Genomic DNA, 27770 nt, shown 5'->3' on the forward strand with positions numbered 1-27770 from the left:
ATCGTGTGCAAAACTCAGATTTCGAAAGGATGGATTTAAACAGACAATATATCAGCTGTCCTGCGGATTTTCGAGCTTCTCGAGAAAGAGTAGAATTGTCCGACGATGAAAATTCCCCACACTTTGGATCTGCAGTTTCTAAGTGGGGTTTGACGGCACAAACTTTGCTTGAAAGGTCGCAGTCGAGGGAAGCAGTACATGTGAAAGTGAAATGTCAAGAGTGGCTGAATAGATAGTTGGCTTCCAACGGTAAAACACAACACCAACAAAATTTAAACGAACAGATTTAATTTAACACCAAGGGCCATAAACCCATCTACAAAATGATATTGCTTGACACTAAGTTTTCCAAAATGATTTCACTGTTTTCATTGCTCGAAATTTGACCAAACTGTTCTATCTTGTAGATAACTTTTACTTAACGAGTTATTTACGAAACAAAAACAGCGTTGCACTTAAAATTTCAGTTTTTGAAAGTGTTCTGGCCCCTAGCTACGCGCCGTTCAACCTTTCACTTAGCTTTAATTCCATGAAGACAAGGATGCTTAGAAAATAATTTGGGGCTCTCTTCTTTTTTTTGCTGCATTTATTTGTTTTCGAATTTCAAGAGTTTAAAGTAAAATTACTCTGTTAAGTGGTGCTTTGTAGATTTTCCGCGGCTCGAGTTGTTCAAGGCCTCATACATTAGCACGGACATGTCTAACACGCGTTCATCCTCTCTCTTGCCTCATCTGTCTGACCATCTTTCGCATCATATCCCTGGGATTAAGAGTCGAAACGAAGAAAATTATTGAGACATGCGTAGGGGAGAAACGACAGTCTGAATTGGGGTTAAGTACAATGATAATTAATTCTGAACGGGTAGGCCTAATTTCAATGCGAGAATTATCCTTACCTAATCGCGTTAAGCTTTTCTTCCACTGATTCCCAAGGATTGCGATCTTCACTGAACTCAAGAAGCTCTGTAAATTATTCAGTTTTTTTTAACTGCGTAAGTAAACCATTAGATTGAAAGAGAGTATAATAACCTTCAGTGGTCACACGACCAGCTCTTCCAGACTTCATCTGTTTTCTACTTAGAATATGAACAAGGACATGCATAATTTCGTTAGGGACTTATCGTGTAAATGAGCATTTTACAAGAGCTTTCGGGTCGAATTTCTGATATCGAATTTATTACCTGAGGAAAATACGTTAAACGATTTTCATGCTAGATATCAATTCAACACACTCTCGGACAAAATGCTCATCCACAGCCTTTGCTCCAGCCTTTCAATCCATCTCATTGTGAAATTTAAGCGGGTTTAAATGACTACGAACCTTCCGCTAGCTTCTTTTCACTAATCCATTCTCCCTCTTTGTAATACTTCACGCGCAAATTCTGCACCGAAGATAATAAGATAAGTCAGTGAGTATCCGCAAAAAGAAACTACGTAGAAATCAAAATTCTTACTTAATTAATAAATAATCTGAACAGAGATTAAACGTTTTGAGCTGATTAAAATAATAGAAGCAAAATTGGGCATTCAATTCATCATTATAACTTAGCAGTAAAAATTCAGTAAAAATTTAGCTTGTGAGAAACTGTTTTTGCTCAGTTTAACTGTCTCAAGGGCAGGTATCTTGTCACACACTCTACGCTCCTGAGGCCTTTTCTCGAAGGTTCCGGTAACTTCACGGGCCAGTAAAGCTGTTCTGTTCAAATTCAAATCAAACTTTTAAGAATACTGATAAAGGCAGGTGGTGGTACCCAAACCATGCACTCCGTTGTGTTTCTTAAGCTGATAGTTTTCTATTGCAATTTTTAAATCATATGAATCCTACTGTAGAAAATATCTTTCGTTTTTCAATTCAAAGAGCAATTTTCCCCTTCTCCCCTCCTTTGTATTCTGTTAGTATTCAGACGCAGTGCGCGAGATTTACACCTACAGTGTACTCAGTTCTCAAAAACATGATCTCCGTGCCTTCCGTCTACGTACCAAAAAAGGAAATCTCTCCATGCGAGTGAGCTGTAAAATACGATCCACATCATACTCCAGACGGGCGACTTTCTTGGCCTGAATGTAGGTAGTGCTCATCTGTGCAATGAGTATGTTGAGCAAAATCACAAGTACAGTTCCCATGTACATTAGCATCAACAGCATGGAGAGCCAACTACAAGAAAACAAAGATTCCCAACGCTTTATGAGGTATAAGCATACTGCGGTAACTGAGGGTCTTGCCCTACTGCAAGTTCGCACCTTCCACCGGTGCCTTTGCGAGTTCGCCCCCTGCAGTAAAACAACTTTGCTCCCCGCTGTTACCGGTTCAGACTCAAAATAGTTCAACTCGTTTCCCTACAGCATGCACACCGGTTAAAAAGCAAGATCGGAGGGATTAATATTGTATAGCGTGAGCGGGCTATTGCATATAATATCATTATGAGTACGGGTTTTCAGTTATTACTTATTACTCAAGTCGGAGTCACTCACTTGAAGCTTGAAAAATCTGCTACAAAGGGTCGTTGCTCGGACAGGGCACGAACACCACTTAATAATACATCTCCAAAGCCACTAAATGCAAAGAATAGATTTAAAATAACGTGAACAACATTTCAGGACATTTTCCTGTCGAGTACGCTAAATTAGTCTTCCTGGAAATTGCACTGTATTTCTCCAAAGCTGAACGAATAGTTTCAAAATTGCCAAGCTAAAAGCATTATACATTTTTTTCCCGCAGAATAACTAAAATTAAGTTCAGACAAGAAGAAATGAGAAGTAATAAAATTATTCGATGCACCTTAATTCTTGGTTTTGATTGGATGAGCGGAGAGATAAAAACAAGGCTCCACAGAATGGAAGGAAAATCGCAACAAAAACTCCCATGAATCTTGTCAAGTCTTGCTGAATGATTTTTGCAAGAGTTTTTGTGTACAGTCCTGTAGTCCTGGAAAAGATGAAAGTCTGAGTAAGAGTAACGAACTGGGCTTAATTTAAATCAGAACTGTTCGTATAAGTAAACTGTTTGAGAACTGAAGATAAACTAAACTCTGGAGTGATTAAAACCTCCCTCAAAAGAAAACGCAAAACAACAGGAAAAAGAAAAGCCAGATACTGCGCTTCGCGATCGATAAATGGCTACTTTGACACTGATCCTTATCTATTTATTTATTTGTTTATTTCAAGATTTGTACATATCGAATATATACAGGTGTTAGAACAAAAGGATATAGCATACCCTACAAGGTTCAAACACCTTACCCAACCCCATAAACCTAAAAACAAAACATGTATAGGATTAAATAAAAGCATCTTAACAAGAACATGCGACATCAGTGGCTCACAACCACTTTAAAGGCTGATAGTTTTGAAAGAAACTGTTTGGGCCTGCGTCGGTGGGAGTAACGAAATAATTTGGATATGTCAACAAAGTTGAAATGGTAAATTGGCCACCGTAACGATTACAAAAGCTGACGTTTCGAGCGTTAGCCCTTCGTTGAAGCGAATATATCCAAATTATTGCACAAACACTTTGATTGGTTGATGTTAATCGTTGCTAAATGAAATTGGCGAGCGGGAACATCAATCTTAACCTATTGACGTCCAGTGCGCCCGTAAGAGCCCATGTGGACCCTCACCCTTTCTACGCCTTGTGACGTCATCACTTTTAACCCCGGAGGACGACTTTGTGCACGTACTTGGACAGGTTGAAAATATCTTACAAACGATGCCAGAATGAGCGCAATTGAGTGAAGGAGATTGGAGAAATAGCCAAAAAAACCATGTAACCTTGACCTGAGAATCTGCACGAAAATCTTGTTCCATTACCCACCTACCTTTCTGAGCATGTGGTTTGAAAATAATGAGTAGTTTCCTAAAAAATCTCTACACCAAAATGAAGCCTACTAAATTTCCAGCAAGTGAGGAGAAACTTCAGGCAAGGAAAGGGGAAAAAAAGGCCCGGAGAAAGAGAATTTTGAAATTTTGCTTTCTGTGCGTGCCCGAGATTTTCAGGCCACCATTTTGCATTTGGATCAAAAGGCCGTCGAGTGTATAAGCTATCAATGGGTTTGGGGTAAGTTTGAGCTTTTAAAACCACAACAGTGACCTGAAATCTGCTCGACTAGCTTCAAAACACAGTTTTTCTCAAAAGCTGCGGCTATTAATGGTTTAAGATAAACACTAGAAAGGAGTTTCGGAACATTTGGTCTATAAATTGTAACATCTAGGTTACATTCAATCTTCAAACCAGAGTAGTATCAAACCATCTCTGAACGTTAATCTCTAACTGAAATGAAGCATGTTTCAAAACTTTAAAATTAAAGATTTTTTTAAAGTGACCTACCTTGTTACACATGAGAACTTAAAAATTCTCATGAAATTAAACAAGACTGCCAAAGATGCAACAGTCCACTGCGCTTTGTTACCAGTGAACCGTAAGGGTATTATACACAGGACCAACAACAGGCCTAACCAGTCAAACAGGGTCATCCACTCTGAGAAGTACGAATATCTTTCTCTACAAAAATGACACGAAAAATATTAATCCTTCCATTGGATCTTTTCCTTTGGGAGAGCTTTATTCATGAACACAAGTTTTGATTTTTGTTGTAAAAACACTCAGTATATGTAGCACATTTGCTTAACAAAAATGGTTTTTCTCATGGGGGAAACCAATCGTGGATGATTGAACCAACAAATGTATCTTCAATGATGTTATGTAGATTAGTCTCAGTGTAATTACCTGTGTTATCAGCATTATATATCACCTACATTCTCAATTGATTCAGTTCTTCACACATGTAAAAGACAGCCATGAGAAGAGTGACAATCTCACAGAATCCACACCATAAATCTGCTGCACCCCTGTACTGGGTGGGGTCTGGTTTGGTTGACCCATATAGCAGAGAAAATGACAAGAACAGCAAGAAGATGGCATACAATACTGTCTGAAGGCTAAGTATAAAAAAAATAGAACTTTAATATATCAACAGCCTAATAAAACTCTACAAGGAACAAGATACAGATCAAGTTTAAAAAATCATGCAAACCTGGTGAACCAATTTAAAGTTATTTAAGGTTACTTAGATTACAAATAAAAGTGTTTTTCCAAGTAGGTGGAGGATTATGTCTTAGTTTCCTGACCCTGCACTACACCTGTGGGCTGGATATGTGATGTAACCTTACAAACATCATAAGGAAGGTAAAAGGTATTTGCCTGAGGAAGAAGTGTCCATAACTTTTCCATTTTGTCTTAACCAACATTCTAACCACTGGATGTTGCAAAGCCTCCTGCAATTCAAAGTAAGTCAGACAGAATCTTAGGGGCAACTACAAATCTATCATACCAGCTTGGCTTCACCCAGTAAACAATTTTTCACCATCGAGAACAGCTAGTCTCTCCAGTTTTTTTAACCAACAGCAAACAACATACTTCATATACATTAATTAAAATCACAATTTACCTTATTTTTACTCTTGGCAATCATATTTAAGCATGACTTATCTCTCTGGTTGAAATATTTGTTATCTGACTCTGTGTGTCCTTCTGATAATTTAAGTTTTGGTGGTCTACCACCCCCATCACCATCCAAGATAGCATAATGAAAATAATAATTCAATGGATCTTCTGGGATTGTCTTCCAAACTCCTTCGATTCCCTTCTTTTCTTCTTGGGAGACATAAGTGTCCTTGCGTTTTGGAAGGTAAGGCCAGTGAGGGTTCACCATCTGGTCTAATAAAGCCACAACTGTTTTCTGTTGACATAAGTCATTTACCACAAGATATTGAAAAAAATATCTTCTTCTATGTTACAAAAGAATACATTTGCATTTTAAATAAATTTCACTATACATTGGAATCTATGCAGAGGGGCCATTAGTTGTAACATCTTTCATACAGTTGTATGTCTGTCTCTAAAAACTGAGTTCTGGAAATCATTATCAAAGTAATTAGTGGGCATAATAGATGAATTCAAGGTTGGGAACATCAATCAATACTTTTAAAGCAGAAAACACACCTTACAACAGATGCAAAGCATTAATTAGGTCATGTTTGAGGTATTGATTAATAAGTGTTCAAACTGCTTGAGTTTAACAACACAATTCTACATCAATTACTTTAATTTTTAACTTAACTTTTCCAAGTAATTCAATGGGAAAGAGAATGGTTATATAATCCCCTTGGATGGCAAGCTGGTAGATTATATAAGCTGTACAGATCACAAATTTGATTGATACTTAGCTATAAATTAATATTGCCAGCATTGTTTTGCAGGAGTATTGATCATGTGGTCTCATTAAGTCTCACCTTCATTTTAGGATTCTCAACGATGGCCTGAAAACTGAAGAGAGATGGCTGTGGATTTGACATGTCTTCTGGTCTCCAAGAAAATAAACTTGTAACACTATACGCACAGAGAAATTTGAATATGACAGAGTCATTATCAAGTGATGAGAATGTAGATAATTTGGTGAGTGGGTTCATAGAACTAAGAGTAAAAGATAAAATGTCTAAAAGAATACAGGTAAGTAAGATTCAGGAAAATGGAAAACAAAATACTATAAGGACTGATAAATTTATGGATACATATATTTACTGTAAATATAGGAAATCTTATTATAGTAAGTGACTAATATGAAATTTTCTGCACCATTTGGTCCTATATAGAGGCTTAATCTTCTTTGCATAATCTTTATAGTAAATAACAGAAGAACCATAACCAGAGAGTACATCCATCTTGTCACAAGCAGTGGACAACAAAATACCTCTTGTGCCACATTGCTCTAACCAAATAAGCTGCCACGTCATCATTCTCTGCATTCAATGCCAACTCAACTGCTAACATGGCTCTTTTTCCCTTGGGTTTTATTTGAAGTTCTGTTGTTGCCTCCAGCAGACCAGGACATTTCTTTAAGAGTGTTTTGGTGATTTGTAAAAACCCAGCTTCAGAGGAATAGTGCAGCAAAGTTTTCTTTGTTTCGTCTTCTTCATCTTGGAATAGCTCATATCTGTTTCCTGAGTTTAGTTCACTATCTAACATTATCTCCAAAAATTGATTCACCTGCAAACGACATGCATTTTGATATGCAATGAGGTTCCATAAACTTACATTATAATTTAATGGAGAGATGCAGAACTACGCTGTCCACTTAATTCCCAGCCCTTCAAAAATTCTTTAGTATACCTTGTAATCAAAATAGGAAGCAAAATTGAAAAACGGCAAACCACATATTTCCTTCTCAGCATTCTCATATATTCAACATACCAGCTTTTCAAGGCCTGGAAGTTTGTCAGGTTTATCCTTGTACTGTTTAGATGCTGGCCAATGTTTCAACATCACAAGTGCTGGGTCTTCACCGTTCAGTTCCCCATTAACTTTGTAGTTCTGAATAAGTCTTTCAACTCGAACTTCATCCATAGCTCTATTCCATGGTAACCCTTTACTCTGCTTTTCATGAACCTGCATAAAAATTATAGATAATTGTGGTCAAGTTTTATTTCCACTAACAGAGCTAATCCTGAATGAGTTACTGAAAATTTGGAAAGATGAGGTCTTCCTTGAATTGTTACCATCATCCAAAACTCTCTCGATCTGTAAAATTCCTCATCCAAGAGATCCACGTGATCATCATATTCAGTTTGAGATCTCTGATCTTCATCACAATTTCCTTCGTCACCACGCTCCAACAACTTTCCCTTTTCCATCCCTAAACCATTAATCATCATCTGGAAGAAACAGTAAGTTTTATGTGTGACAATGTCTAATTTTACAACAGAAATAAACTAGCAACTTCCATAAGGCTTACTCTCAGTCGGCGCTGCACTCGCTAAGTGGGCAATCAAATGCGCATGTCATCATCTTTCGGAGGTTCTCGTTCCCAGGGTCCTTGTCACACTTGCTCACGGGTGAGAGAGCCAACCCGCAAGGAAAACTAGTCAACGTGTTTCTTTATCATGATTTCTATTTGAACAACGTACGATTTCTCTCTTCGTTAAACGAGTTTTCGTTCAAGTAAAATCACATCAAAAGAGATCTAACGTGAGTTGAAGGATCGATCCACTGAAGCCTTACGAACAAAATTTTTTTGATTATTTCAAAAATCAAAATTTAGATATTTGAGTGTTCGAATGTAGCTATAGTTATATTACGTGGCTTTCATGAAGCAAGATACGACTTTTTTTCAGCTTCATTTGTTGATTTGGAACGGCTTGCTGGGTGTTATTGTTAGGTTATATGGTATATTTTAACTCCTTTCTAACCAAAGATTTCAAAATATAAGCTGTAAGCGACTACGGTTAAGATCTCTTTGCAAGTTGCAACACCCCCTCCCCGTTTTTTGAGGTAGGGGACCGCATGATAGGTGGAGGCAATCATCTTTATCACATAAATTTCCCTTTCCAGCTTCCCGTATCTAGTTCAAGATGTCTATGGCTAAGCCTATCTAACAGTTATCGAAAATGATCCTTTTCATTCTAATTTGAGGTGCATTTTGCATTAGTTTGGGTCAGGAACCCATTATCCGGAGCTTCCATCTCAGTTGTACCCTTGAGTCAACCCTGTCCCGTATCTTTTTATTTTTAGAACTGAGATATTTGTGGGAGTTCTTTCAAGGGACACAATAGAGACGTAACACAATAGAGACGACAGCTCTCTTATAATTGGCTATTATAAAAACACCCGCGAAAACCGCCGTGGGAGGTACTTCTAGAAATAGAAAGATAGGGACAGGGTTGACCCAGAGGGTCAGTATGGAAGATGGAAGCTCCGGGTAATGGGCTCCTGGTTTGGGTGAGATAATCAAACAACTTTCCAACTTTCAGTCAAGAAAAATGTAAGATGGTCGAAAAACTTCAAAAATCGAAAAGAATGTTCTCGTCTTTTTTCTTTTCCTTAAAGCTTAACTTAAACTAGGTTTACACTAGAGGAAATTGTTCCGGATTCGTGATGAATCCGAAACGTTTTAGTACTGGATTCATTCTGCAGTTTACACGAAAGTGGACGAATCCGAAAAAAAACTTCCCGTTTTGGTCGTGTCTCCCGAGATTTTGAGTCCGGAATTTAAAGTGGGAACTTTGAATCCGATAACTTTTGAATCCGGAAAGTTTTGTCGTGTAACCGCTTTTTTTCTCCAATCCGGATTTTATTTCCACCTGCGATCTTTTGAGTCTGCGGTGAAACCAAAATGGATCTAGTGCTAACATTGCTGCCGGTCTCTGGTTGCCTAATCTTGTTGCAGGTTCAGGCGATAAATGTTATCATGTGTACCGCAGTATTTCTGAAGAAACGCAAATTATCATTGCAAGGAAGTTTAACGTCAGCCACACTTAATCGCCGACGACGTTGACTGCTTGGCATCTGTCCAACTCAAATTTGCCTCAGTGGCATCTGGATCTACTCTAGCCTTTTTTTGGGGAGGCATTTTCACTTTGTCGATCGAACGACGAAACAACACTAAGCTTGGTAACCATTCCATTTCGAATGTTCCCGGAGTTGTCGTTGTGTGTAAACGGTCAGGAATCAGAATATCCTTTCAGTGTAAACGCCTACGAATCCGAATACTCCAAAATTGATGAATCCAGAAACATTTACGAGTCCGGAAAAGTCTCCTCTAGTGTAAACCTAGTCTTAATTGATTACACAATAAAAAAAAGTTTCCTGCAGCATATGACCTTTGTTATACATGTTTAAGTAAAAACACCTATTTGCAATACAATTGCCCTAAAAAAAGAAAAATGAAAAAGCTAAATTATAGTAATTTATGACCATATAACGGAAAATAACCTCTGGCTATATGCCCTACAACTAAACGATATTAACAATGTTCCGCTGAAAAGCTATTTAAAATTTCTTGAGAGCATCAGTTGATTTTCTAGAAATTTCAAGTAGTTTCATAAATTAAATAGAAACATAAATACATTTATATGCTAATGCCGTATGCTTTTACTATATGCTGATTGATTCGTATTTGGCTTTTTCCTTTTCCTCTCTGCTGTTTTCTAAAACAATCGGTTACTTGAATTAGGTGTATATTGGAATGTGACGAAACATTCACTCTCCGTGCTGCTTGATTGTGTGAAACAGAATTCCATGCAGAATTCCATACCACTGTCTGCTTTTGATCTTTTACCACTCGCTTTGCACGAACTTCACATGTCCGCCTCTGATATAAAATGAGGCTTTTAGTAAAGCAGTTTCAAAATTTGAAGTTCGAGGGTGGAGAGGAGCAGGTTTGTCTGTATTTCAATCTCTCCCGCACGCTGTTCTAATTACTTGTAACTGCCTGTAATTGCTTTGAGTTTCTTTCAAGTTCACTGATAAACATTCATGTCCTATCTTTTCCTTTTTTCAGAGGCCTGGTTATCACTTTCTCTGAACTCTTAACGTCGGCACGCCTTCAAGACGAAAATGAAGTCCATCATTGTTATGAACACTCAGGGCGACAACAGTAAAACCCATACACTAAAGAACTATTTACGGAGCAAGCTTCGAACCTTGGCAAACTTGAGAAGTATCGGCGATATTGTAGTAGAACACCAAGACTTTAAGACCATATTCCGCCGCAGTGATTGTGTTATGTTGATCGGGTCACACCAAACCTCGTCCATTATTCAAAACAAGCAGCAAGAAACTGTAGGTGAGTATACCACTTTCGATGGGAAGTTTATACATGAGCAGCTCACAGAAAACAAAGAACTAGTCAGAGACAAAGTGGTTATGGTTTTCTTCACGGAAAGAACCGAGAGTGATTGGATCCCTAATGGCCTAGATGAGAAAAGGATATTTGATCTGCATAAGGAAAAAATTCACCGAGGCAATCCTGCGTTAGACCACCTTGAATACACCATAAGACGTGTTCTAGGACAGACAATGGTGGATTGGTAGAAGAAAACCGATTCATCCCCTGACAGCAGAAGCCAGTTACCACTTGCACTTGCTGAATTGGAAAACTTCTTTAATGTGATAAGAAACGGCGAAGGAAACTGTTTTGACAATTGGTTGAGTCAAAGATTAATTTAATAGTTTAGTGTAGTCGACGAAGCAGCTTATAAAGTTTTGGGATATCAGAAATATTCCTCTTTAAAAAAAACACGTATGAAAGAGATATGTGCCTATTCAATGATAGAGAGCATGTTAATGAGACATAGTTAAAACAAATGATTACTATAGCGGGTAAATCAAAATAATTGTTTATGTGTTTTGCGTTACCAGACATTTTCTCGTGCGCAACAATTTTTGAATAGATTGATATAAAAACTATCTTTTGATGATTTAATACAGAAGAAATGTTAACTCACTCAAAACATGCATCATTATAGCATGCACCGAGTAATTTATATTAGCATGTAAAGTTGCCATTCTGGTTGTGTGTGATAAGCAATTCCTTCTACTCTAGCTATTAGGAGGGTTGTGTGAAAATTCCAGCGTGGAAGACAAAATCATTCGATTCAATTGTTAAGAAAATGTTAACTTTTAGAGGTTTTGCACGTCTTACTGATTTAGCATCAGACATTTTTTGTGCCGTAAAAAATGTATGTGAGCCGATCATGAGATGCCAATTCACACACTGGCACCTAACTGAACCAACGAGCTCCCCTAGATCATTGTATTCCTTATCAAAAGTACAGGAAAAAGCGTTGGTCTTGGAGTACAATAAAAATCATAACAAAAATTGTAATAAAATACTTGAAAATCGAAAAAAAAGTGTTAAAATGTCTAACAAAAATGTAAGAAAAACTGGAGGAAACGCACTATAATAACGATAATTCACTCTAATCATCAAAAATATTTACAAATTAAGATAAGATCCTAAAAAATCGAAAAAACACATGTTAATGTCGACTATCAAATTTTTGGTCAGAAGTTCTTTTCAGAATAATGACCAACCAGGCACTTTTAAATGCGCTCGTGCAAGATGCAAAACGTGTCCTTTCATTCACAACACTGATAAAATATCGGGACCTAAACGATCCATTAAGATAACCAATCACTTCACGTGCACCTCCGTCAATGTAATCTATTGCATAACTTGCACTTATAGCAAAAAGATGTACATCGGCGAAACAGGCAGAAGACTAGGTGACCGATTCCGAGAACACCGCCAATCTGCTGTCTTTCCTTACACTTAGGTAGCACGGAAAGCCGTAAAAATCTTGAAAAAAAGCTCATCTTTCAAACCGGCAGTCTAAATCCCACAGGGATCAACGAACGCTTTTCATTCCACTAATTTACTCTTGTTTTTCTCGTTGCTATGTTCCCACCAATAACTTAGCTCAATTTTCTGCCTTTAAAAGCACACACAACCCTCGCTCCGACGAAGGGCTAACGCTCCAAACGTCAGCTTTTGTAATCGTTACGGTGGCCAATTTACCATTTTAACTTTGTTGATATATCCAAATTATCAAATTACCTATAATCTTGGAGTACAATTGATTCTTAATGGTTTCGAGAATAAAAAGTTGCAGTTTCCCTTTGCAATTAACACTTACCATGGCCGGAAATCTAAGTTCTGGACAACTCTCATGTTTTTAAGGTGAGAAAAATAAAGCAGGCGTTATTCCTGAATTGAAACCTACAGTTCATTTTCCAGCCTTTGATTAACCTCCAGAACAGGCCTAACATTTTTGTTTTGCAGTCGAACGGGGGCAAGTGCAAATTGCAAGTCACGAGAGAGAGGTGGAGTTTCTGCAAGCTTGCGTTTGATTGAAGAACAAAATAATACTTAACTGTAGAAAAAAATGTAGAAGATTTATAAAAATGTTTCGTTTTGTTTCTGCGCCTTGTGTGCCACTTTATTGTTCTTTACATATGTGACAACATCTCTGATCTATTTCTGAGCAAACACATGTCACCATGATTTGGAATCTATTTGTTAGTTCTTTATTGGCTTCTGCCGCGTTGGCGTGATGATAATTGTACATTAGCCTACGTGTAGTTGCACCGTCCCATAGTCTCTGCTGACAAATATATGTTGGATGTTTTGAGTAACAACAGACTGCATTACAGCGGAACTACAAGTGGGACCTATTGCACGAGGGCCTCAATGGTGTGATGGCTTTTATGGCTAACGGTCAAAATTTTGGCCAATTTATTTACGGCTGCTAACGGTTAATATCTTTCCATTGCTGTCACAAAAAATTTATTTTACGGCCGGTTACCTATTTTACGACAAATGGATGAAATTGGTCATTTTTTTACGCTTAATAGCTTAATTTTATAGCAGTTTTACGACTAACGGTTATTCCCACTGAGACCCTTTTACATAATTAGGACTGACAGAATATATATGATTACAGGAATTGCTAGTAGTGGGAGGTGTGTTTCCTTTCAGAGGTGATAATGAATGCAAGGCACACCCGCAAACTCACAAGTCGTGATGCAAGGGACAATTTGAAGCGGCAGTTTAAGTACAAAACGCTAAAAAGTAACTCCTTATATAAGTATTCTTTTTTACAAGAAAGTATGGCTGGCTTAAGTAATCGGAAGCAGGCAAGATATCACTCGTTTTAATTTCACAAGTTTTAAGCAGCAGAGGGAACGAAACACTTGTCTGTCACAAAAAATGATAGGGACAACACTCATTCTGTCTAAAGATTTGCAATGTAACTGGTCTATCCGGTCACGAGGCTTTCTACTAAATTCCCAAATGACCACGTCTAGAAATTTGTACGATAGCCGTAAAAATACAAACATTTTCAGCAAAGATCAGGTTCGACAATGCAACAGCTGAGCAAGCCAAACATACTTAACATCGCGCGATAGAATAAGACAATGCAGCGGGCTCTGCGGGTGCATTTTGCAACAGTTGTTCTTTATGCACCATTAGTATGGCGGTTATTATGATCACTCCGGGTAAAAGATATTAACCGTTAACCTTCACCTATCTTTTTCATGCCATGTGGCACATAAGGCCACAGGGCATAAGATATTAACCGTAGTTAGTCGTAAGTGAAGCACTTAGCACCGCTGCTTTAGTTTGCCTTAACTCTTCCGTATAAAACCGTTTCTTTACTGCTGAATGACTAGCTGGTGAAGAAAACAAAAATCAGTCAACGGCCACGGATTTTGATCCTCCTAAAAATAAATTAACCAAACATCGTTTTCTCTTGATCTTCTTCGAGCTGCACTTACATGGCTCAATTAAAGCAATAATGTTTTAAAATTTCGGGTTTAAAGTAATCAGTATTTCTATTTGCACAAATTCCAAGCGATTATCTTAGTTCTATTAAAATTTCTTCTCTACTAAGTCGTATTCAAGGGTTTTTACATGACTCAACATCTATAAGGTAGCTGGATTTTCCTAGTGCCCAGATTTTTTACGGCCAAACGGTTACTCGGCCCAGTCACAGTTACACTGCAGGATCTGGGTACAATATTAGGATTTTCGAGGCATGCAGTAAAAATGTCTATTTTATCCTTTTCGGATACCGAGTGTCAAAAGAATTTTCTCATTCAATTTGGTCAAAACGTTCTTAGAGAGAGTTTTCCTGCCGTGTATACGTAGCTACATAACTGGACCAGCTAACTAGGTTCAGAGGGAATTCAGTTAAAGAAAAATTGTGAAAATTAAAGTTTTTCTTCGATGATTAAAGAAGCTGCCTGTTTTAGAAGTATCATAACGTTTGACAAAATGAATATCAATTAGTGTATCAGAAGTGTTTTTCTCTAGTGGATGATGATAATTGTGGGTAAAGCCACGAACTCGACAAAGAATAAAAAGTTTTGTGCGCATTTTAATTGGAGACATGCCTCTGAGGAAGTAGTTAAGTTGACATCCTGGCTAAAAAAGGTTGAACTGATACTCAAAGAGCCATAAAGTCAAAACATCTCTGCTTGCAAATACAGAAAACCTGGAGGAGAGAGGAAACAACTGCTCATTATTGATCGAAATTTGATCAAACTGTTCCATATTGTAACCTTTACTTAACGAGTTATTTACAAAACGAAAACAGCGTTGCGCTTAAAATTTCATTTTTCCCAAGCGTTCTGGCCCTCAGCTACGCGCCGTTCAACCTTTTACTTGGCTCTCATGAAGAAAGGTGTGTTTAACAAATAATTCGTGGCTCTCTTTTTGTTTTCGCTGTTTTTATTTGTTTTCAAATTTAAAGAGTTTAAAGTAAAGTTACTCCGTTAAGTGGTGTTTCGTGGACTTCTTGTCAACTTCTTCTGTTTCAATATTCAATCCTGAGGGGTCTTTTCAGCTGTTTTCCGGGGTCTGGCACTATTATTATCACTACCCGACCTCTTGCTGACCATCCGCCTTCCGTGGCTCGAGCTGTTAAAGGCATGATGCATTCCCAAGGACATGTCTAACACGCGTTCATCCTCTCTCTTGCCTCATCTGTTTCACCATCTTTCGCATCATATTCCTGGGATTAAGAGTCGAAACGAAGAAAATTATTGAGACATGCGTCAGGGAGGTACGGCAGCCTCAATGGGGGTTAGGTGCAAAGATAATTGATTACGTAAACGGGCAAGACCAATTTCATTGCGAGAATCACCCTTACCTAATTGCGTTAAGCTTTTTTTCCATTGATTCCCAAGGATTGCGATCTTCACTGAACTCAAGAAGTTCTGTAACGTAAACAAGCACGTAATTTATTTCCTATACCATTAGATTGAAAGAGTATATTAGCCTTCAGTGGCCACATGACCAGCTCTTCCAGTCTCATCTGTTTTCTTCTTTGAATAGGAAAAAGGATACGCATAATTTGGTTATGGACCTATCGTGTAAATGCGAACCTATACGCGAACTAGCTGGTCGAGTTACTATGATATCGAATTTATCACATGGCTTAGTAAATGACGTCAAACGAACTGTCACACTAAATATAGTTGTGATGGACCTCGCACAATTAAAATGCTGATCCATAGCCTTTGTTCCACACCGCCTTCAATCTACCTCATTAAGCGGGCTTAAATTGCTACAAACTTTCCGCAAGTTTCTTTTCACTGATCCATTCTCCCTCTTTGTAATACTTCTCGCGTAAATTCTGCAGCGAAGATAAGAAGATAATTATAAGTGGGTGGACGCAAAGAGAAACTCATCAGAAATTAGGTTTCTTAGCCAATAAATTGTCTGAACAGACATTATACGTTTTGAGCCGATTAAAATAATATAAGCAAAATTGGGTATTCGTCTCTAAGATTTTCCGCTTTGGCAAGTAAAAATTTAGCAAGTTAGAAACTCTTTTTCCTGAGTATCACCATTTCAAGGGTAGATATCTTGTATATCATTCAACGCCCCTGTGGCCCGTTTCTGGAAGGTCCTAGTATAACTTCACGGGAAAGTAAAACTGTTCTGCTTTTTTAAAAAAATAATAATAAAACCAAAGTTTTATTAAAAAAAAAAATCAAAGTTCGAGAAATACTGAAAAAAGTAGGTTGTGGTTCCCATCCACTCCATTTTGTTTCTTTGGTTCATTCTTTTCCTTTTGTAATTTATACACCATTTGAAAGCTATCTTGAAGCTCAAGTTGGATTTCAAATGTTTTAAATATTACAAAATAAAACAATCAGCTAAAGACACAAAATTGACCGGTTAGGGTTCCATAACCTGCTTTTCTATTCTTTGAGTTTTTATTTTATAATATGGCTTAGGGCCTGATAAGTTACCACGACTTTCAAGGAAACGGGACCCTGTTCGCTTCTTTTAATCATTAAACAGGAGATTATAAACTTTGTCGTTAAACCAACGTGCGAGCACATCCCCACCTACACGAGGACACGAGGACACGAGGACACGAGGACACGAGGACACGAGGACACGAGGACACGAGGACACGAGGACACGAGGATTTGAATATATCAACAAAGCTGAAATGGTAAATTGGCTACCGTAACAATTACAAAATCTGGCGTTTTGAGCGTTAGCCCTTCGTTGGAGCGAATAGAGGAATTGTAGGCTGTGTGTGCCTTTAAAGCCGGCAGAAAAAAGAGCTACGTCATTGGTGGGAACATGGCAACGAGAAAAACACGAATAAATTTGTGGAATGAAAAGCATTCGTTGATCCCAATTCAAATTTAGGTTAGATCAAAGAAGAGAAGTGTTTTTCCTAGTATATTTGAGAAAATATATTTAGTTTTTGTGCACTACACCTGTGCATTTGGGTATGTGATCTTAACTTACAATTACTTTAAGACAAGTAAAAGTTATTAAGCTGAGGAAAAAATGTCCATAGCTGTTCCACTTTGTCTTGATCAACCTTCTGACCACTGTATGTTGCAAGGTCTCCTGCAATTCAAAGTCGAGCAGAATTTTAGGGCAACTACCATTCTCACACAAATCATATCAACTAAGCTTTGCCGAGGCAAACAATTTTCATTAATGATAAAAGTCTCATTAAGGTCTGATTATTCATCCAACTACACCAACTTAAGAGGTTATGCCTAGATGGCTGTTGCCCCCCCCCCCCTTTGTAAAACAATGAATAATTATGCAACTTCAACAACTTTGCATGCCACAACGCAATGCAATCCCACTTTTAAATGTTGTGTGCTTGTAGATGGTCCTTTTATCTCTTTGAAAATATAAATTTCTTAAAGTCTGCACAGTGACCTATGAAAACAATTATTTTTAAGTTCAACAGCGTAATATGAACTTTTCAGTTTTTGAAGAAAGCAAAATAGGATTATCACAGAACTTTTTGAAAACCGTTCATCAAAATTAAGGTCCTTAATGAGAAATAAAATTAATTACACAATTAACTATCGGCAGATTATGGATATTAATGGTCAGACTGGCTGGCTCTCAATGTACATACCTTGTTATTGCTCTTTGCAGTCATGTTTAAACATGACTTGTCTCTCCAGTTGAAATATTTGTTATCTGACTCTGCGTGTCCTCCAGTCAACATAACCTTTAGAGGTCGACCTCTTTCGTCACCATCCAAGATGGCATAGTAAAAATAATAATTCAATGGATCTTCTGGGATTGTCTGTCAAACTCCTTCAACTCCCTCTTTTTCTTCTTGGGAGACATAACTGTCCTTACGTTTTGGAAGGTATGGCCAATGAGGGTTCGCCATCTGGTCTAATACAACTAATACTGTTCTCTGTTAAAAAGAGCTCATTTTCATGAGTATTGAAATTAAATTATAATGATACATTTGTACTCTAAATATATCCCAGAATGAAAGAACATTTATGTTGCTACTCCATTTGGATTGGTAGCTGGTTGGTTCAGGTTGGACAAAACAAATTTCATCAGTTTGCCTGTTTGCTCTAAAGCTACATGAAATATTGATCACTTAGTTCTATCAATGCAAATTAACTAGCTATTCTTTTGAACAATTTATTACTCACTGCAGGCAAAGTGAGTATCGTTTAATAATCCCCCAGATGAATTCAAAGGGATTATTCAGCAATGTTCAGTGAGCCCGAGGTGGATAATATTTTTGATTTGTTTTGTTTTTTTAATTATAGCCTCACAATTAAAATATACTAATAACATTAAGGATACTTACATGTAATTTTCTACTTACATTACATTACAGTACCTAAATTATGGTACTTACAATACTCCTAAGATACAATTAATATTGATACTTCTTACGTTGTTCTACTTACACTTCATACAAAGTGATACAACAATCAAATATACACATGTCGAATCACCAAAAAAAAGAGAGAATTTATTCACAAATTATTAACAGCTACAAAAGACAAAAAGGCTTAATTGTGTGTATTGCCCAAAGTCATTGTAGCAATACATGATACAATCCTCCAGCAATCAGAGCATACACATTTCTAAAATCACTTGAGCATTAAACTAACTAACTGAAATCTCACCTTCATTTTGGGATTCTCAATGGTGGACTTGAAACTAAAGAAAGAGGGTTGAGGATTTGCAGTATCTTCTGGTCTCCAAGAAAATAGCCTCTTGACTCTTATGAAAAGAGCATTACACAAATTGAAAAATTTAAACATCAAAAATGCAGAATCATTCAATCAATGTATCTCTACTTTAAAAAGTTTTGAAATCTTAAAGTGCCCCTGAGACGAAAATTGACCCTTTTATTTTGGCCTAAAGTGTTTACACAATGTTGAATTGGGTCAGTTTTAGACCCTTTTTGCCATTAAAAACCCAAAACAAACCTTCGATGACCAATTTTTAGCGCTTCAAAGTCATCCAACAATCGTCCACCAACGCTGAAAACATGTTCCAGCCGAGTCCGCAAAAACGTCATCATGACGTCAAAGGCTCAACAAACTTATGCTTTGCTTTGTCACAAACCCTTTGCATTAATCAGGGTGAGAAAATCGAAGAAGAAATAAAAACAGAATTCTAACTCTAAGTTACACAAGCGAATTCAAGTAGAGAAACGTCAAAAATTTGCTCGTTTTATTTTCACTCTTTATTTGCGAAGCTTTTGGGATATATCTTTGTTGAGACGTGAGAAAGTACATTGTATAATTTGCTACCGGTGTACGGCTGGGAACCAAATTTTGCATTGTAGACTCTTTTTATACATTTTAGCACGCATTTCACACATTCTCTGCTGATACATATATAGCGGCTACTGGTGACCTTATTCCTTAGACGGCAACAAAATTTGAAATCTAAAAGCATTTAGAAGGAGGTTTGTCTTTGTATTTCAATCTCTTTGGCGCTATACCAAAACCCAATTTAACTTTGACTTCACCAATGAAATCTGTGTTCCATGTTTTCCCATTTTCAGACGCCTGGACATCACTTTGTTTGTACTCTTAAAGGTAAGCGCTCGCATTGGAGAAGAAAATGAAATCTGTTATTGTCCTGAACACCCACAGCGATAGCTCTAAAGCCCTTACACTGAAGAATTACTTACTTGGCAAGCTTGAAACTTTGGTAAGCTTGAGAAGTATCGGCGACATTTTTTAGCAGAAGACCAAGATTTTAAGAATGCGTTTCACGGCAGCGACTGTGTCCTGTTGGTCGGGTCACACCAAACCTCGTCCATCATTCAAAACAACCAGCAAGAAACTGAAGATTACTACATCACTTTTGACGGAAAGTTTATACATGGCGAGCTTACAGAGAACAAAGAACTAATCAAGGACAAGCTGGTTGTGGTTTACGTCACGGAAAGAGCCGAGGAGGATTGGATCCCAAATGGCTTGGACCCTAAAAGAATATTTGAGTTACACAAAGAAAAAGTTCACAGAGGTAATCCCACCCTAACACACCTTGAATATACCATAAGACGAGTACTGGGAGAGACAATAATAGATTGGGGAAAGAAAAGAAATTAATCTCTTAACAGCAGAAGACAGTTACTACGTGTGCTTGCTGAGTAGGAACACCGGTTCAATGAAATGAAAAACTGCGAAGGGAAGTGTTTTGATAGTTAATTGAGTCAAAGATTAATTGGGTAGTTCATTGTAATCCACGAAATGGCATATAATTGAAGTTGTGTGTGATCAGAAATGTTCCTCTGTGAATATAATACCTTTTGAGTGATATGAGACGTGTGGACCTGTTGATTGATATCTAAACTAAGTGATGATGAGTTTTACAGCAGGTAAAAAAATTTATGGTCTTTGTGTGTTTTGTGTTAAAAGACATTTTTTCATGCGCAATAACATTTGAATGAAATGTATACAAATTAATTTGTGATTTAATGCCACAAATTTTCTACTTCCCTTCAGCTTAATAAGCATATACCGAGTACTTTGGAATGAGTTTCTTATCACACACAGGCAACCAATTCTGTTTGCCTGTGTGTGATAAGAAGTTTCTTCCATTCCGATACCTAGTAGAAGGAAGATGTGGGTGTGGAAGAAAAAAGAAGAAAGTTGCTAAGAAAATATTAACTTTTAAAGTTAATTCACATTTCAAGTTTGTTTAATTTTTTGTTGTCATCATTCTGCACACTATTTAAGCAAGTTAACTGCTATTGCAGCAAGAAATCGTTTGGGTAAACAACACCTACCTATTTCCATTTCCATTACTGAAGTTTTCAACAGCATTTACCCCATTTGTAATGCGCGTAATGGAGCTGGCAAGTTTACCTTTTTGTCATCGCTCATGATAGAAAATACATCTCGAACAATTACCAATTCTTGTGAAACTTTTCTGACTATATACTCTCGAAGACCCTTCATGAACTCCACTGTACGTTATATCATGAAACGCCATAAATCATCAAAGAGAAATATAAATTCTTAGAAGGTTACTTAGTCACTGCAGGCTCTAATTTTCATTTCGAGGTCCTCTGTCTGGATTATCTCTCTGAATTGAGCAACCTACAAAGGCAGCTGCTTAACCCTAAATAATTGCTGTTTGCCTAAGCTGGTAAAATTCGTTTCAATTGCGAATAAGTATTAGGAGTTGATTAACTGTGCAGACATTAATGTCCGGTTATTTACACGCGGTCTCACCCGGACAGCGGTTTAACGCAAGTATTGGGCCTCAGGGATTCTCTATAAGAAGGTTGATTTACTTAAATAGACATTTATCCACTATTAGCTTTCCGCTCTCTTGATGCTTTTCACAAAAATAAATGTTCAGAAAAAAAGTTCGGCTAAATTAAAGATGGCTTTTTAACATACTGGACGATGAGCATTTATATTTTTCTTCATACCGAATCTTCTTTAATACCGACTGTATGTGTCATTCGATTTTGCTTTTTCCTCATAAAATTACATGAATTTATGGAAAAGATGACAGATTATATAAGAGAAACCTTTAAGAACTGGTGATAGTCAAATTTGTTGTATTCAGTCACTTCTATGCTTTTTAAAAGCAGCAAAAACAATTACGTTCATTTTACTCATTAGCGTTCTGATTTCTATTATAGAACAACGAAATCAAGTCTAACATTGGAGTTTTGACCAAACTCCTTAGACAATAGTTGAACAGGAAAAAACTAAAATACTTCATCGTCCAAAAGAGGAACTTTTAAGAGCTCTTGCCACTACTCTTAGATACTTTGACTTTCAGTGATAAGGACAGGGAAAAGTGAACATCTCTTTTGTGTCTTTTGACGACAGATGTTTAGAGGTGAAATTGTTCTATTATTTTTTGTGATACCATAAAAAGTATCACGATGTTTTGTCTTTTTATCTTCTGTCCTTCAGTTATTTAAAAGAAAAGAGAGAATTTTCAGTCGCAGTTCGAACATGTTTTATTGACTTTTATATTCTTCTATCAGATCCTCCTCTGCTAAGAGCCACAATTTCACAAACTTTCATTGTAAATATCAATACATGTATAATAAAAAGAAGGCTCAACTCCACGGACAGCAAAGTGCTCGTTTGATTGTCTCCTTAACTGCTTGTCTTACTTCGCTAATCCTCCAGCAGTAAAGAAATGGGTTCAAAGACGAGTTAAAGTAGATGAAAACAATGGCTATTCGCCCAATAACGATTAATTCTGACGAATGGGTTCCACTTGAGGTTAAAAAAATCGCCACTATAATATATGGAACATAACAAACAATTAATGCTAACTGCACCCACAGTGCACTGTACACTGCCTTTCTGTATCGTGCGATGTTCAGTGCATTTGGTGCACTCGACTGTTGTTGAGCACGATCTTGCGTTTGAATGCGACGATGACGAAGACTATAAAAAATCTTTGTGTAGCAAGCGAATGAGATTATCAAACATGATAGTATGACCACACAGCTATACCAAAATGTTAGACGATAATCTACAAGGAAGAGAAAAGCAGCGACACCAGATCCAACCCAAAGGCGGCTATTGTGATATACATGCGCTTCAAAGTTACAGTTTGTCTGTATCGAAGCCCCAACAAAAGCGTAAGAAGTCTGTCCACGCTAATGGCCGTCAACGTCAACAAAGATACTAGACATAGTTGATAGCCTGATATAAAGGCTGTATCAAAAGCATATCGACATAGATTCCAATCTTCGTGAGCCAAAGGAAATCCAATGAATTGTATAGAGTGGCTGAGTAGCAAGTCCAATGAAAAGATCAGTTGTTGCCAGACAGCGATATAAGAGCTTTGACGGCGGATAAAGGGAAGATTCCTTGTGAAGGGTAACAAGGATGAGAATATTTCCAAGAAATGCTGTGAGGGAGAGGAGAAAATTGACTGTTGAAAGATAAGATGCGTGTTGTTTTAATCCAGCTACCAATGATGGGGAACATATCAGTTCTTCGAGTGTTTTTGGTTGTGTTCCAGTGTCTATTAATTTTTCTGCCGCCATCATTTTGTCATTTAGGAGAAGTCGTTTCCTCTTTGCTCCAGATTTTGTTTTTGCAGCCAAAGATATTTCGTCTTACAGGCTCTTTGGGTATCAGTTAAACCCTACTTTGTCCAAGGCTTAACGACTTCCTCAGAAACTTGCCTCTATTTAAAATGCGCGCAAGACTTTTCCTTGTTTTTTTGTCGAGTTCGTGGCTGTCATCCACGAGAGAAAAACACTTCTAAAACACTAATTGATATTTATTCTGTCAAACACTTTAAGTTACTTCTAAAACGCCATAGCCATTAAAAACGGATAATTTGAGAGAGGTTAGCGGCTTCTTCAATCATCGAGGGAAAACTTCAATTTTCATTCTTATTTTCTTTAAACTCCTTCTGAACTTAGTTGGCCGTGAAAAATGTGGGTACGAGACCAGTAAAATTCAGCTGAGTGCCTTCTAGATGTTGAGTCGTGTGCAAATCTCGCAGAACATCAAGAGAAAACATGTCTCGTTAATTCATTTTGAACGGTCGAACTCCTAGGGTATCGACCGATATTTTGCTTTCTTCACTAGCTAATCATTCCCAAGAAACGGTTTTAAAAGGAAGAGTTAAGGCAAACTAAACCAGCGGTGCTAAGTGCTTCAATTACGATTAACTACGGTTAATATATTTTGCCCAGTGATCACAATAACCGCCATACTACATGTACATAGACAACTGTCGCAAATTGCACTCGCAGAGCCTCGTACATTGTCTTACTTTATCACCCGATGTTTAATATGTTTGGCTGGCGCAGCTGTTGCATGATTGTCGAAGACATGGTCATTTAAATTTAGTAGAAAGCTTCTTGACCGGATGCATTACAAATTTTGGACGGATCATGTGTCGTCCCTATCATTCTTTTTTAACAGACAATTTTTTTGTTCCTTCTGCTGTTTAAAAGTTGTGAAAATAAAACGAGCGATATTTTGCCTTAAAAATACTTGCCTACTTCCGATCACTTGAGCCTTCCTTTCCTTTAAAAAAAATATTTAGATAAGGACTTCCTTTGTGACGCTTACCATTTAAATTCTGCCGCTACGAAATGATGCACTGTCACGGATTGGAGAAAGTGATAAGGAAGGTAATAACCCTGGGGAGCTTACTGGTTCAGTCAGGTACCAATTTGTGAATTAGCGCCAAATGATAGCTCATAGGCATTGTTTTACGACACGCAACATGTCCAATGATTAATATCACCTGTGTTCTCAGAAGTTGCAGAATTGCTTTCATCGCTGCGACATCAGTAAGAGTACCCAGTTTCACAATATAAGATGAAACTCCATTTTCTCGAGTAAAAATTCATTCAGTGCTAGGCGCCAAACAATTTTTCAGAAGAAGTATAAGCATGCTCTTTAAACTTTGCTATTTAATAAACGCAGAAACTCGTCGAGGCTGTGTTATACCTTAATGGAGCCATGCTTAAATTATTACGTAATTACATGGGGTTATACGTATCAGTCAACTTTGCACCCTTCGCTTAATTCACATTTTCCTTTTTGCCCTTAAGGAATTAGAGAAAAATGCTGCTTTATATTCATAGGATTCCATCAAGAACCAAATGCCTAAACTTTTCATGAGCATCAGGAAAAAGCAGTGAATTAACTAATGCCAACTCAGCTCGAAAGATGATATTTCACTCAGCTTTTGGTTATTAACAATAAATGTTACACAAGTAGCCTACCATTTATTTTTCTGCAACATTTTTCAGTATCGAAATTTTTATTCCATCTAAATTGTTTGATATCGCATTTAACTACTGAGTAAACTTCTACGAAGTCAAACTAACAGTTAACAAACGTATTTACATGGCAGAGTCTTCCTTGACATCATTGACCAATAGGTCATTTTACATTCGCTCCGACGAAGGGCTAACGCTCAGAACGTCAGCTCATAGTTAGTAGAGGGGACTATGGTCAGCTTTTGTAATCGGTCATTTTATAGTTGCGTACTAAGTTGCCAGGCTGTTAATTTGGAGTGAGGCTGAAAGTGACCTTGTTGTGATAGAGACCAGTATCTAGTTAGCATGATAACAAAGTAATTTGCATTTGAAAAGCAGCGTTGTTTGTATTATAACAGGGTCACCTTTAGTACCCTTTTGAAAGGACTGGCAACCAAACACGCAACTGTAAAATGGACTATTCTAAACATTGAAAATCGAGGCCATGGATCTTTTTCAGGCCCGGCTCCTATATCAGTTTGTAATAACCGATCTGCCTTCTTTTAATGATAAGATAACAATTTTTACCAATGCTTTCATATTACAAACGAAGTCTAGATATCCATCGAACTCAATGCTCTTCTCATTCCATGACATTTGGTTATTTTTTCGTTTAATCGAAAAGGCCACGACTAGATTACAATCATTATAAACATTAATTCTTCTACAACTTTAAGAATTTACCTTTGATGACAGCAGAGTGTTTGTCTAATTGTCTGCTTTACAGCCAGTCTTACTTCTTTAATCTTCCAGCCGTAAAGAAACGGATTTAACGTTGAGTTAAAATAAACTAAGGTACTTACCACTCCTCTTATAACCATTAAGTGTGATGAATATGTTTCATTATATCTAATAACAATTTCCACTGTACCGTATGGCAAATAAAAAACGAGTAATGCCAAATATATCAACAGTGAACTGTTCACTGCTTTCTTGTATCGCGTAATGTTCAGTGTATTTGGTTGGTTCGGTTGTTGTTGAATGTGATCTTGTACTTGAGCGTTATGATGACGAAGAGCTCGGAAAATGTTCGTATACGAAGCGATTGAGACTACCAGGCAAGATGGTACGCCTATATGGCTATACCATGAGGTTATACGACGATCTAAACAGTACAATAAAGAACCGACACCAGATAAAACCCAAAAAATAGCTACAATGATATACGTGCGTTTCAAAGTTACAACTTGTCTGTATCTCAGCCCTAAAAACAGGGCAACAAGTCTGTCCACGCTCATGGCCGTCAACGTTAATAAAGACACTCCACACAAAGCATAGCTTGTGATGTGCACAGCGTCAAATACGTATCGACAAAGACTCCAGTGTTCGTAAACAATGGACATCCAATAAATTGCATGCAGAGGCTGGGTGACAAGACCAACCAACAGATCAGTTGTCGCCAGACAACGGTACAAGAGCTTAGACGGCGGATGGAGGGAAGATTCCTTGCGAAGGGCAACAAGTATTAGAGAATTTCCAAGAAATGCTGTGAAGGAGAAGAGAATGTTAGCTGATGTAAGATAAGTGGCTTCTTGTTGCAATCCATCTACCAAGGACGGGGAGCATCGCACTTCTTCAAATGGATTAGTCTGAGCTCCACCTCCAGTCAAATTTGTTTTCCTTGTCATTCTTTATCTGCAGTCGTTTTAAGTTTTCTTGCAAAATAGCTGTGATTGGATTCAAATATATTAGCACTTACAGCATCCGCTAAGCCCTGATCAATTTAACTCTTCTTTCATAATCTTTATGCCTTAAAAGACTTCCTCAGAAGCGTTTATCAATTCAAAGTGGGTGGACAAACAGTCTGTTGTGTAAAATGAATTAGACAAAAGCAATTTCTGCATAATTTTTTTTCCTTCATATGCCTCAGGTATGAATTAGTAATAGGAGGTGAATGAAGAGAAATGTGAATATGTTATTATTATAAGTAAACTTGATAAATGTTGTATGACACAAGCTTGTCACTGTTTGTGGCAGTTTTGTCGCGTCAAGAAACATAATGTCTACTTATTCCTTGGGTTTGTAGGTGTCTTGCATACATTATCAAACAACAATAACATAAGTCAGTAAACAGGCTATTCTGGGTATTTTATTTTGTTTGTGTTAAAAACCCGAACGAGCGAGGTACGAGCGAGTGAGGGCTTTTGATCTGACACAAACAACTCATGAATAAAACCCCGTACGCCGCACTTTCTATAACGTAAACTATATGTATGGACGGGAAAAAGAGGTTATGAAGATATTTATTTCATCTCTGGGTTTAAATAAAGGGGGAAATTTCAATCGAAACAATCCTTTGCGTTTAGTGCGCTGAACAGTGACATACGGCCCACTAGATTGAACAATCGTGGCGCCCTTTCTACTAACTGAGAGATATGATAATTTAACGGAACATGATTACCCTGCTAAAGGGGGCTACAGAATCGGTTATGGTGTTAAGATTAACATTTCCATTTTTTAGATGTACTCGGCGACCTTTTACTGTAAAGGAAGGAATAAAATATACAGAATTGCTTGTTTACTGACTTGTTTGATGTGTGGTTACATTATGACCTAGCGGAAATTGTTTTGAAAAAGAATCTAGAATTAAAAAAAATATGCATGTATATATTTCGACATCTATGACCATATGTTCATTTTTCAACTTTTTTGTCATTATGCGTAAGAGATTGTCACTGTTTTGAATTTCAATTCTCTCCTCGAACGATTTACATCTCAGTTTTCAAGTTTCAAGTTGTCTTAAAATCTCTATAGATAACGCATATATTTTGTTTTCATTTGGTCGGAGAGAGGAAAGGGTATCTGCAGTTCTATAAAATAAATATATTACACATTTCTCTTTATTCACCTCCTACTATTAATTCATACCTGAGGCAAATGAAGGAAAAAAATTATGCA

General features: G+C 37.3%; 2 protein-coding genes, 1 long non-coding RNA gene and 1 pseudogene across 3 annotated transcripts; all 4 read right to left on the bottom strand.

Annotated features, from left to right (window-relative positions):
• Positions 1-271: 271 nt before the first annotated feature.
• LOC111344221 (uncharacterized) lies at positions 272-7806 on the bottom strand. Its single transcript, XM_088739598.1, has 15 exons — positions 7787-7806; positions 7551-7706; positions 7246-7440; positions 6746-7041; positions 6288-6384; positions 5444-5734; positions 5197-5270; positions 4752-4934; positions 4324-4497; positions 2779-2925; positions 2472-2552; positions 1980-2154; positions 1321-1381; positions 896-962; positions 272-759 (listed from the first exon to the last, which is right to left on the bottom strand). The coding sequence occupies exons 2-15, from the start codon at positions 7704-7706 to the stop codon at positions 711-713; spliced, it is 2046 nt and encodes a 681-aa protein (XP_088595724.1). The 5' UTR covers positions 7787-7806; the 3' UTR covers positions 272-710.
• A 7253-nt stretch (positions 7807-15059) lies between these two features.
• LOC148720467 (uncharacterized) lies at positions 15060-16418 on the bottom strand. The gene is made up of 3 exons (XR_015993485.1): positions 15881-16418; positions 15486-15552; positions 15060-15347 (listed from the first exon to the last, which is right to left on the bottom strand). It is a non-coding gene; the product is annotated as an uncharacterized LOC148720467 (long non-coding RNA).
• A 5656-nt stretch (positions 16419-22074) lies between these two features.
• LOC148720468 (melanocortin receptor 5-like) lies at positions 22075-24317 on the bottom strand (annotated as a pseudogene).
• A 510-nt stretch (positions 24318-24827) lies between these two features.
• On the bottom strand, positions 24828-26702 carry LOC148720469 (melanocyte-stimulating hormone receptor-like). Its single transcript, XM_088739739.1, has one exon. It carries the CDS (start codon positions 26498-26500, stop codon positions 25553-25555), a length of 948 nt encoding a protein of 315 aa, XP_088595865.1. The 5' UTR covers positions 26501-26702; the 3' UTR covers positions 24828-25552.
• Between the last annotated feature and the right edge of the window lie 1068 nt (positions 26703-27770).

This window comes from Stylophora pistillata, chromosome 11 (assembly GCF_964205215.1).
Source record: "Stylophora pistillata chromosome 11, jaStyPist1.2, whole genome shotgun sequence".
Classification (NCBI taxonomy): Eukaryota; Metazoa; Cnidaria; class Anthozoa; order Scleractinia; family Pocilloporidae; genus Stylophora; species Stylophora pistillata.